The sequence below is a fragment of the Ranitomeya variabilis genome, chromosome 1 (assembly GCF_051348905.1).
Source record: "Ranitomeya variabilis isolate aRanVar5 chromosome 1, aRanVar5.hap1, whole genome shotgun sequence".
NCBI classification, from domain to species: domain Eukaryota; kingdom Metazoa; phylum Chordata; class Amphibia; order Anura; family Dendrobatidae; genus Ranitomeya; species Ranitomeya variabilis.
Window position 1 is genome coordinate 819,679,428 of NC_135232.1, and position 13,072 is coordinate 819,692,499.

Consider the following 13,072-nt stretch of genomic DNA (forward strand, 5'->3'; position numbering starts at 1 on the left):
TGCTTTTTCAGATAAGGTCTAAAACATAGTTTTGACCAAATAGAGAAATATTGATAGAATTGGCACGCATGTAAGGAAAAATAATGTGTTCAGGGTTGGGTCCATTTCTTTTGCTGATCTTACAGAAAAATCCATGTGCTTTACATGCAGATTTTCTTTTTTGTACAATTCATAAAATACTTAGTGTATCTCCTCAATCAATGCACAACACAAAGAGCATGGCATGAAAATATCTGCAACTTGTAGGCGAGCTATGTTAACAAATATCTGCTTGCCTGGTACTTTAATGTATTGCAGGTGGTAAATACACAAACTTTCAGACTTTTTGGCTGGGCTACATCTAAAGCACTGCATTAACGAGGGGCTGCTGATAAGTCTTTGGCTTTACCCAGAAAGAAACAAGATTGGAAGATGAAACTTTACATTTATTCCACATACTCTCCACTGATGTCAACACACTTCTTACATCAGTATTCCAAGTTCTGTAAGCTTTGCAAAAAGAAGAATTTCGGTTGTGCCTCTAACCAGGCATCCGTAACAGCCATGGCATCAGAAATTATGTGAAATTTGGTTCCCTTGAGATGTTTCTTCAGGTTTGGAAACAGGTGATAGTCAGAGGGAGCTAGATGTGGTGAATAAGGTGGGTAATCAACCAGCTGGAGGCCCAGCTCCACAGTTTTGCCTTGGTTGCTTTTTCAGTGTGAGCAGAGGCGTTGTCTTGCAGGAATAAGATTCCTTTGGACAGCTTGCCGCGCCTTCTGGCCTTCAGAGCTGCCTTCAATTGGTCCAAAAGTTCAATGTAATACCTTGCACTGATGATGGAACCCTTTTTTGAAGGTAGTCCACTAGCAGCACGCCCTCCTTTTCCCAGTACACAGGCGCCATCACCTTAAAGGCTGATTTTTTTGCACCCTGAACTTCTTTGGACAAGGAGAACCACTGTGTCTCCACTCTTTTAACTGCTGCTTGGTTTCAGGGTCATACAAATAAGTCCAGGTCTCATCCATAGTGACCAGTCGATCCAGGAGGTTCTTATCAGTCTGGAAATGCTGACAAATGGACTGGGAAGTTTTCACTCTCATGCTTTTCTGATCTGTTGTCAAACATATTTAGGACTCACTTTGCAGATAGCTTCTTCATGTCCAAATGTTCATGGATATTTACACAAACACGTTCATGGGAAATCCCCATGATGTATGCTATTGCTTTAGCTGAAATTCGCCGATTCTCCAGTATGAGGTTGTGCACAGCATCGACAATATCTGGAACAACCACTCTCTGTCATCCAGGACGTTCCTCATTGTTGGCACTGAAGTGGCCCGTTTTAAATTTGACAACTCAGTTCTTAACTGTAGAATATGAAGGGAATTGATCCCCAATGTCTGCGACATATCACCATGAATATCCTTCGCAGACTTTCCTTGCAGAAACAAGAATTTTATCACTCCTCTGCTCTCATTTGCTGTGAATATCGCATTAGACTCCACCATTTTGTTTTCCCACATGGGTAGAACACTGTTGCCATAAGCTAAAAAACACAAAATTTTGAAAACATATATTAGACACAAGGCCTTCATGTGATGTAACATTCGTTACCATAGAGACAAAAAAAGATCACAAAGCCAAAGACTTATCTACAGATCCTCGTATATTGAAAACCGTATTTTTCCGACTATAAGACGCATTTTTCCCCCAAAAAAATTGTGAGGAAAATGGGGGGTGCGTCTTATAGTTGGAATGCAGGCTTACCGGCATTGTGGCAGCGACAGAGGTGCGGGGATGATGTGGCGCGGTGAGCGGTATGGCGTGAGCAGGGTCCCTTCCACATTTGCGGTGACGCCGTGGTCCGGTATTGAAGGAGAGCAGCAGAGCTGGGTGAGTTACGGGTGAGCCGCGCGTGCACAGATTGAGTTTTCTGCTTCCATCTGCGCACGCGCGGCCTCCCGCGGCCATTTTCCTGAAGCCCTGGGAAGCAGAGTATTGAATCTGCGCACGCGCGGCCTCAGGAAGATGGCCGCCGCCACCGGGAAAACCGTGACTCACCCAGCTCTGCTGCTCTCCTTCAATACCGGGCTGCGGCGTCACCTCAAATGTGGAAGCGACCCTGGCCGCCACCACCTGAGGAAGTGACCGCACATCTGCCGCCGCCACAGCACTGCCACAACCTCCCCATGGACACCAGGCCATGGTGTCGCCCACCTAAGCAGGATGGGACCTTGCTCAGGTGCACGCCGTTCCGCCCACCGCACCTCAGCATCACCTCACCTCTGCCACCACCATGCTTCCTGTGACCCTGCTCTGCCACTGCCTGCCCTCAGGTAAGAGATCTTAAATTCGGACAATAAGACGGACCCCCATCTTATAAAAAACTTTTTTTCTGCAATTTTCACCCCAAATTTGGGGTGCATCTTATGGTACGGTGCGTCTTATAGTCCGAAAAATACGGTACTCGCCCACACAGTACAAGGACTGTGATATTTTGTTTTTTTATTTTTGCATATTTGTACTTTTTTTTTCTCTTTTTTCCCAGAATATATTCAGTGTGTGAACTATATCTGTCTCTTATAACTTTTATACTCTTTGCAGTTACATCGCCTTACTCATTCAGCATTGGTGATACGTCAGACATGGACCCATACGAGCATGGTGGGCTAGCTGTTCAGATTAAAATGCCACAATCATTCACCTTCGTAAGTAGCTCCTGAGAAATGCGCTAGGCATATGTTTGGTAAAGTGTAACTTCAAAAAAACCTGCTTTCAGCTGAAATAGTAATTATATTAAAGGGGTTTTCTGGATTTAGGGTACAAGTTATCAGTTATGACACTGTTCGCTAAGCAGATTGTCCATTGCCGTCAGAGAGCTCGTGATTGCAAATATGTAATTTGCATACATACGGTCACGTGCCGATTAGATGTGCGTGATCTTGCTCCAATATTAGTGTATTGAGTGTAGTTGGTTGTGAAATGTGCAAATAGCGCTCACATGACTGCCCACTCCTGGCACCAGAGAAACCTCACAGCGTGCTATGAGAATTCAGAAGTCTGCACTCAAGTAGAGCGACTGCAGATTTGTACCCTAAGGCCAGACATCCCCTTCTATTCTTAGGGTAAGAGAGGTTTTTGGAGAATAGAAAAAAGTAGATGTAGTAGGCCACATACACGTGCATGCGCACACGTACACGCGCCATGCTGCGGCTTTTAGCCACAACAGCCCTGTGCCACTGCAGTGTTTCCTCTGTTTACCTGCACAATTACTTAGGGAAACACTGTTTCGCCTACAAAACATGGTTATTAATTGCGTTCAACCACACGGTTTTGCAGGTTAAGCAGCTGTTTTCTTCCAAAGATAGGTGATTTGCATTGGGAAACGGTGGAAAGATCGCAACCGCACAGGGCTGAGGAGGTTAAAAGACGCAGCATGACTGCAACGTGTAAGCACAGCCAAGGAGTGAAGGCGAAAATCAATTCAATGACCGCTGATCATGTCATAAAGAAATAAGCAATACTTGGTAGCAGTTGGAGGGAAACAGCAGAGATGTTTACTAGCTAATGAGCTCCCATTCCACAAATGTATAATATTGGTTATGTACAGAACAATGTAAATATAGTATACTGTATATGTTCCTTATATATAACTATGCTCTCAGTGTGAAAAACAAGATAATCTTGTAGCTATGATTAGAGTTGAGCGAATTTCTTCAGGTCCCCGCTTATTCGGCAAGCTATAGCGCTTGCCAAATAAGCTGCAGATGGAACCCAGATACATGGAGCGCTCCAGCTGATCGGCACCGAGGCTGCATGTGTCGCAGCTGTGTCACTCACAGCTCATGCATGGAGAGCCTGTGTGTTGGGCTATCCATAAATGTGTTGTGACTGTCACACAGCCGCGACACATGCAGCTGTGGTGCCGATCAGCCGGCGCGCTCCGTGTATCCGGGGTTCCCTCTGCAGGTTATTGAGTAAGCACTATAGCTTGCCGAATAAGCGGGGACAAGAAGAAATTCGCTCAACTCTAGTTATGGTACATTTTAATGGCTAGCAAAAATAAAATAATGATGTTACAAACTTTGTTATACAATACCGGAGGATGGGTCCTAAGAAATCCTGAAAGCTTGCTTTGTAACATCATTTATTTTATTTTTGTTAGCCATTAAAGGGAACCTGTCACCCCCAAAATAGAAGATGAGCTAAGCCCACCAGCATCAGGGGCTTATCTACAGCATTCTGTAATGCTGTAGGTAAGCCCCCGATGTATCCTGAAAGATGAGAAAAATAGGTTAGATTATACTCACCCAGGGGCGGTCCCGCTGCGGTGGGTGTCGTGGTCCAGGGCCTCCCATCTTCTTACGATGACGTCCTCTTCTTGTCTTCACGCTGCGGCTCCGGCGCAGGCGTACTTTGTCTGCCCTCAACAGACAAAGTACTGCAGTGTGCAGGCGCCGGGTCTCTGACCTTTCTCGCTCCCTGCGCACTGCAATACTTTGCTCTGCCCTCAACAGGGCAGACAAAGTACGCCTGCGCCGGAGCCGCAGCGTGAAGAGGACGTGATCATAAGCAGATGGGAGTCCCCGGACTGCGACGCCCATCGGACCAAACCGCAGCGGGACCGCCCCTGGGTGAGTATAATCTAACCTCTTTTTCTCATCTTTCAGGATACATCGGGGGCTTATAAGCCCCTGATGCCGGTGGGCTTAGCTCATCATCGATTTTGGGGGTGACAGGTTCCCTTTTAAAAGGTATTATAACTACAAGACTCTTGTTTTTCACACTGAGAGCATTAATGTTCCAACTGGCTAACACTGCACCAAACCTCTCTCTTTTTTTTTTTTTTTTTTTTCTTTTATAAATAACTTTCTCGCTAAAATTGGCTGAAGGACTTTCCTAAATTGCATCATCCCACGAATTCCCAATAAAAGATTCGGTATATTGCAAATATTCCCTTACTGAATGATGCTTCCTCCTCCGCTTATATTTAGCAGCAGAACATAACCTTCACTGTTCTTAATAGAAAACTTTTTTTTTTTTCCTTTTTTTTTTTTTTTTTTTTATAGGAAAGACTAGAAAAACAGTTAATGGACCCAAAATATCTGATTGCAGATTTCAGCAAACTTGAGGTAAATAAAATGAGAATGCTATTAGAAATATATTGTATAAAGTCTAATGTCATAATGAGAAGCATACGGTGTTCCTCAATATTTCCTTCTCTGAGTTTATATATTGTGTATACTCGAGTATAAGCTGAGCTTTTCAGACCATTTTTTTGGGCTGAAAGTGCCCCTGTCGGCTTATACTCGAGTCATGGTCGGCGGGTGAGGGGGAGCGACGACTGTCACGTACTCACCTGCTTCTGTCACGGTCCCTGCATGTCCCATGGTCTCCGGCGCCCGCAGCTCTTCCTCTGTTCAGCGGTCACGTGGTACCGCTCGTTAAAGTAATGAATATGGACTCCACTCCCATAGGGGTGGAGCTGCATATTCATTACTGTAATGAGCGGTACCAGTGACTGCTGAAGAGAGGATGAAACTACCGGCTCCCGGAGACCATCTGTCCAGGAGAAGCTGCCAGGGACCGTGCCGGGAGCAGGCGAGCATTTCATATTCACCTTTCCTCGTTCCACCGCCGCTCCGTCTTCCGCGTCCTCTGCAGTGACTGTTCAGGTCAGAGGGCGTGATGATGTTTTAGTGTGCGCGCCGCCCTCTGCCTGAACAGTCACTGCAGAGAGACTGGACTCTGAGGAGCAGCGGGCAGCAACGAGAGGTGAGTATGTCATTTTTTTCATTTTATTTTTTTTTATTGCAGCAGCATTACATGTGGCATAGTTTTATATGGAGCATCTTATGGGGCCATAATGAACTGTATGTAGCATTATATGTGGCACTTTTTTTTTATATAGAGCATCTTATGGGGCCATAATCCGCATTTGTGCAGCATTATATGGGGCATAATAGTCTATGGAGCATCTTATGGGGCCATAATCAACATTCGTGGAGCATTATATGGGGCAAATGTCTGTATGGAGCAGCTTATGGGGCCATAATCAACATTTGTGCAGCATTATATGGGGCATATTTTTAATATGGAGCATCTTATGGGGCCCATCATAAATATTATGGAGCATTATATGGGGCGCATTTTGCATGGAGCATCTTATGGGGCCCATCATGAGCTGTATGGAGCATTATATGGGGCTCCTGATTCAATATGGATATTCAAAAACACTTAACCTACTGATGTCTCAATTTTACTTTTATTGGTATCTATTTTTATTTTTGACATTTGCTGGTAGCTGGTGCATTTTCCACCCTAGGCTTATACTTGAGTCAATAAGTTTTCCCAGTTTTTTGTTGCAAAATTAGGGGTCTCAGCTTTTTCTCGGGTCGTCTTATACTCGAGTATATACAGTACATTAGAGCTTTTATGTATTTTACTTATAAAGCGCCATTAATGCTACAGTAGTAATGAGCGAACATACTCGGATAATTTATCTGAGCATGCTCATGTGCTAACCGAGTGTCTTAAGCGTGCTCGAATAATTTGCGAGTCCCAGCTCCGGATGTGTTGCAGCTGTCGAACAGACTTGAACATATTTTACTAGTACTTCGAAGACATTCTGTTAGCACATGAAGCATGCTCAGATAACAATGTATCCTAGCACATTCGCTCATCATTATTCTACACCACTTTACAGACATTGTCGTTACTGTCCCCATTGGGGCTCACAATCTAAATTCTTTATAAATGACTTTGGAGTGTAGGAGATAACCTGTAAAAACCCAAGCAAAAACGAGGCATACATACTGACTCCTTAAAAATTTTGCCCGTGGTAGATTTGAACCCAGTACCTCAGTACTGCAAGGCTACATGTGTTAGCCACTGAGCCACTGTATTGCGTCAAGTGTTTTTTCTCAGTCGCCCATGACAGCACTACCAGAGAGAGGGGATCCGCCCTTCAGGGACAGGAAACCTACAGGATAAAAGGGCGGTACCTCTCCCCTGCATCAGTTTGGTTTCCTGTCCCTGACGGGGAACCTTCTAGAACGGTACCTGCTAAAGAAGACCGGAACCTGAAGACCGACTGAGGAATCCGGAGCCGGCCAGTCCGAGTTCTGGCAGCTGGGGGTCCCCTGCCACGGATGGTGCGGTGTCCGAGGCTGCCACGGCTACGACCGATGGGTCCGGAGCGTGAGCGGGGGGAAGCGCAGCCGCCACTCCGGATAGGAGTTAGGGGCTCCCGGCATTCTGCCGCGTACAGGGCACCTGCATTCCAAGATGGTGCCGCACCGGATGTGGTGAGAGGACTTCCGGTTCGGGGGCGGCGCAGTGAGTGAGGTGCACCAAGATGGTGCTGCCCCGGAACCAGATTTCTTCATTTCCGGGTCCCTGACTGCGCGCGCATGCGCAGTAGAGTTTAAAAAAAAAAAAAAAAAAATGACGAACGCTTCCTCAATAATGCAGCCACAGAGGGCGGGGCTGATAATAAGCGCCAGCTTTAAAAAGAAGGTGGACATGGAAGCTCCTTGCTGCATGCCGTCCCAAGGTAGTACCATGGAAGACGGCGATCAGCAGATCCAGCCGCCGCCACAGCAGCAGCAGCGCCACCACCAGCGACCGAAGCCGGACGCACAGAAGAAACGAACTTCTGCTGGCACCCGGAGTTCTCGGTCTGGTAGCCATTCCACGCAGCATAGCCAGAACTCCAGCGTGGTGAACCAGCCACCATCTACGGATCTCACACTTCAGGATCCTACCCCTCCTCCAGAACCGGTACCTGTGGCTGCGTCAGATTGGTGAGTGATCTTCGTGAAAGCTCATTTTTTGTAATTGGGGTCCCTCTTCTCCATTTATCTTAGGCAAGGAAGAGAACGGGAAAAACAAAACACAGAACCTGCCCCTTGTGCGAAAAAGCTTTACCGCAATCTTGGGATAAGAAGTTATGTGACTCCTGTATAGGACGAGTCCTCTGTGAGGAAACCCCAAACTTCGCCTCTGAGTTACGATCCGTAATTAAATCAGAGGTGGAAACTGTGTTTAACTCCCTTAAAGGTGAAAAGAAAGTCAGTAGGAACCTATTCCTTATAGGAATTCTGATTCTTCCAGCTCTGAGAGTGGAAACTCAGATACACAGGACTCCTCCTTCTCTTCTTCGGATAATGAGAGTGGAGGTCTTCATTGCTTCCCCCTAGATGAGGTTGACGCCCTTGTAAAGGCAGTAAGATCGGCGATGGGGGTATTGGACCCTCGTCCTGACAAAACAGTACAGGATATCATGTTTGGAGGACTATGCCAAAAAAAGCGTAAAGTTTTTCCCCTTAATGAAAACATACAAGCGTTAATAATTAAAAAGGAGTGGGAAAAGCCAGAGAGGAAGAACACATCGGTTCCCTCGATAAAAAGGAAATATCCCTTTGAAGAGAAGGCTTCTACTTCGTGGGATAAAGCCCCCAAACTCGACGTTGCGGTAGCTAAGGCCTCAAAAATGTTTGCATTACCATTCGAGGATATGGGAACCCTGAAAGATCCTCTTGATAAAAGAGCAGATACTTTTCTTAAAGGGGCCTGGGAGTGGCAGGGGGATGTTTAAGACCAGCCATAGCAGCTGCTTGCACGTCACGATCCTTAATGTTCTGGGTTGATAACTTAGAAAAACAGCTAAGGGATGGGGTGCCCAGAAATAAAATTTTAGAGTCTATCCCTATGATTAGAGGAGCCGCGGCATTTCTGGCAGATTCATCGGCCGACTCAATTAAACTAGCATCTAAATCTGCTCTTCTTTCGAATGCAGCGCGTAGAACCTTATGGCTAAAGAGCTGGCCAGGTGGTTTACAAACCAAGCAAAAACTTTGTTCAATCCCATGTGAGGGCAAGTTTCTGTTTGGAGAGACTCTGGACGATATCCTGCAGAAAGCAGGTAACTAAAAGAAAGGGTTCCCCAACCTGGCCCCAACGTTTACTAAGCAGCCCTTTCGGAATAGTAAGTTTTTTAGGAAAAGACCACCAAGGGAACAAAACCGATGGGATGATGGGAAAAGAAGAGACAGGGGGTTCCTTTTCGGTAATTCCTCACGGGATAGAAACAAACCCCCCCCCCCAAGTGACGTCTCCCCCAGGGTGGGAGGGAGATTGTCTCAATTCCTCCCGGCCTGGGAGAAAATCTCGACCAGCCCTTGGATACTAAATTTAATAGGAGCAGGGCTTCGAATAGAATTTTTATTTCCCCCCCCCCCCCCGGAACTATGTGGTAACACCGCTGAGGTCCTCTCCTCAACAACAAAACAACAAGAAACTCTAGAACTACAAATTTTGAAACTGATAGACAAAGCTGTCATCCAGGAAGTCCCCCCTCTGGAGAGAGGAAAGGGATTTTACTCCCCATTATTCCTGGTTCCCAAGCCGGACAGGACCTTCCGGACTATAATAAACTTACGGAAGTTAAATACTTATGTAAAGAACCAGAGATTCAAAATTGAGTCAATAAAATCAACAATAAAAACTTGTTTCCAAACTGTTTTATGATAGTTCTAGAACTCAGCAACGCTTATTATCACGTCCCCATCCACAAGAACTCTCAAAAATTCCTAAGACTGGCAGTAGTCATAAAAGGACAGATAAGGGAGTACCAATACTGAGCTCTTCCCTTTGGCATATCAATTGCACCTCGCATCTCCACCAAATTGATAGCAGAGATGATGGCACATCTAAGAGAGGAAGACATCTTGATTGTTCCATATTTGGACGACTTTCTGATTGTGAGCAACTCGGCCCAACTCTGCCGTCAGCAATGCGACAGAGTGATAGACACTCTAAAAAAAATTAGGCTGGCTGGTGAACCTTCAAAAATCAAAACTAGAACCAACCAGGGTTCAGGAATTTTTGGGTCTTACTTTGGACTCAAGTTCTCAAGAATGTTGCCTCCCAGTCTAAAAAAGACAAAAGATAATACATCTAGTGTCGGAAGCTTGCTCAAACCCATCCATGTCTCTGAGAAAGGTGATGTCGTTACTGGGGTCCCTATCTGCTTGCCTTCCAGCAGTTCAGTGGGCACAGCTCCACACGAGACCGCTCCAGTGGGACATTTTAAGGAACCAGAATTTGCTAAGGGGACGGTTAGAGGGTCGTAAGACTCTAAGTTTACCTACTATTCATTCCCTAACTTGGTGGTTAAATCCCAGCAAACCTATCAAAAGGGATTCCCTGGCTGATAGAGGTGTCTCAGATAGTTACCACAGACGCAAGTCCCACAGGGTGGGGGGGCTCATCTGGACAACAGAGTCACTCAGGGGGTATGGACAAGTCAGGAACTCGGGGCTTCCTCAAACCAAAAAGAACTGAGGGCAGTGAGTCATGCATTAATATTCTTCCTAGACAAATTACAAGGGCATCATGTCCGAATATTTTCGGACAACAGAGTAGTAGTAGCCTACTTAAACCACCAAGGAGGGAGCAGGTCTCAAACATTAATGAAAATCACCTCCGAAATTTTCAGCTTGGTACAAAACAACTTTCTATCCCTATCGGCCCTACATATAAAAGGTGTAGAGAACCAGAAAACGGACTTCCTGAGTCGTACCCAACTAAAGCAAGGGGAATGGTCTCTAAATCAGGACATCTTCAACAAAATTATAGAGCTGTGGGCAATCCCTGTAATAGACCTCTTCGCAAACATACACAACAGAAAGGTGGAAACCTTTTGCTCCCTTGATCCCAGGGGGAACCCTCAGGCTGTAGATGCATTTACGATTCCCTGGACACAGACTTGCATATGCATTTCCTCCCACTATCCTCATTCCAGCAGTCCTGCGGAAAATCAGACAGGACAGATCCAGGCTCATCCTAATAGCCCCCTTCTGGCCCAAAAGGGCATGGTTCTCCTGGCTAAGGATGCTATCGATCACCGATCCCTGGGTTCTTCCGGATCTTCCGGACCTCCTGTCACAGGGACCGGTGTTCCACCCTCAGTCAGAGAATCTCCACCTGACAGCGTGGAATTTGAGAGGTCACTATTGAAGGAAAGGGGGTTTTCCGACAAGCTAGTTTCTACACTAATGAAAAGTAGAAAACCTGTGACCACAAAAATATATGGCAAAACCTGGAACAAATTTTTGTCCTCCTCCGGGGTAAGGTTGCAAGACGGGGTCCCAGTTGCTGAAATATTAGAATTTCTACAAAAGGGGTTAGACCTAGGCCTTTCAAGTAAGTACCTTAAAAGTACAGATAGCAGCTCTAGGAGCATTGTACTGTGAAAACATAGCGGCCAACTCTTGGGTAATACGGTTTGTCAGAGCAGCCGCAAGGTCTAAACCTGTAACTATACATAGATTACCAACCTGGGATTTAAACTTAGGCTTGTCAGCTTTAACGGAATCCCCATTTGAGCCTATAGAATCAGTACCCCTTAGGATTCTATCACTTAAAACGGCCCTCCTGATAGCCCTGACATCGGCCCGCAGAAAAAGTGATCTCCAAGCCTTGTCTGCAAACCCTCCCTTTACACAAATCCTGGATGACAAGGTTGTACTAAAAACAGACCCTGCCTATCTACCAAAAATTGCGTCCACATTCCATAGGTCTAAGGAACTAATCCTTCCTTCCTTTTGTCCAGACCCTAGAAATAAGAAAGAAGAAAAATTCCACACACTAAATGTGAGAAGGTGTCTAGTTCAATATATTAAAACCACCCAGCAGCATAAGAAGGAAGGGTCTCTTCAGGAAAGGACTCAGGGCTTCCAAAGGCACTATAGCACGGTGGATAACAGATGCGATAGCCCTGGCGTACTCGTCCACCGGGAACACAGTTCCAGAGGGTCTGAAGGCCCACTCTACAAGGGCTATGGCGACCTCCTGGGCCGAAAGGAGGTACCATTAGATCAAATTTGTAAGGCAGCCACGTGGTCATCACCTTCAACCTTTTTTAGACACTACCGCTTAGACCTAGCCTCTTCATCTGACTTAACCTTCGGAAGAAGGGTTCTGCAGGCTGTGGTCCCTCCCTAAGCATTAATCTCTGCAATTCTCTCTGGTAGTGCTGTCATGGGCGACTGAGTAAAGCGTAGTTACTCACCGATAACGGTATTTCTCAGAGCCCATGACAGCACCTGCTTATTCCACCCTCACGTGTGCGTTGAGCACATTCTTTTGCATAAAATGTGGGTTTTTTTATACGCGACACGGACACGGTGTTCACTTGTTAAGCAATATGATAAAGTTGTATATTTTTTGTTGTTGTGACTAACCTGGAGGACCTCCGATGCTCTGTAAACAAAACTGATGCAGGGAAGAGGTACCGCCCTTTTATCCTGTAGGTTTCCTGTCCCTGAAGGGCGGATCCCCTCTCTGGTAGTGCTGTCGTGGGCTCTGAGAAACACCGTTATCGGTGAGTAACTACGCTTTTTTCTTTTCTTTTTTTTATTTGATTCACACTCCAAAAAGAAATGGTAGATTGGGCAAATCTAGATTTTGATCTGTTGTATAGTCTATTACAGTACCCTAGTAAGGGTACTGTCACACAGTGGCACTTTGGTCGCTACAACGGCACGATCCGTGACGTTCCAGGGATATAGTTAAGATATCGCTGTGTCTGACACGCTACTGCGATCAGGGACCCCGCTGAGAATCGTACGTCGTAGCAGATCGTTTGAAACTTTATTTCGTCGTCAAGTGTCCCGCTGTGGGGGCATGATCGCAGCGTGTAACAAAGGTGTGCATTATATTCCCAATGTCCCGTATGACTTCTACATCGCAACTATGTCAAGCGACGCTGCAACGTCACGGATCGTGCCGTCGGAGCGATCAAAGTGCCACTGTGTGACAGTACCCTAAGGCTTGCAAGATCACCGAGTCGTTGGTAAAAAAGCATTCTGTGTTTGGCTCCACTTTTGGTGTAAGTTTTGGTATTCAAACTGCAAAAAAAAAGAGAGAGAAATGACTGATAATTTTCATACTATTGGGGTGTTTACAGTGGCTCATCCAACGATTTGTCCTCATCTGTATTTTAGGATTTTTATTGCAGGTTTTTTATAATGCTTTTACTTTAGTCCTGGCTCCCTTTTTTTGTTTTGTTTTTTTTTTTGCAAAA

The 13,072-nt window shown here is 45.7% G+C and overlaps 1 protein-coding gene across 2 annotated transcripts in view; it reads left to right on the plus strand.

Annotated features, from left to right (window-relative positions):
• Positions 1 to 13,072, plus strand: part of UBA6 (ubiquitin like modifier activating enzyme 6) — a 137,291-nt gene that overhangs the window by 29,711 nt on the left and 94,508 nt on the right. For both annotated transcript variants that reach the window (XM_077274974.1, XM_077274979.1), the window contains exons 10-11: positions 2,587 to 2,690; positions 5,052 to 5,114. In XM_077274974.1, the coding sequence (XP_077131089.1) occupies positions 2,587 to 2,690; positions 5,052 to 5,114 (167 nt within the window). The remainder of the gene's footprint in view (positions 1 to 2,586; positions 2,691 to 5,051; positions 5,115 to 13,072) is intronic.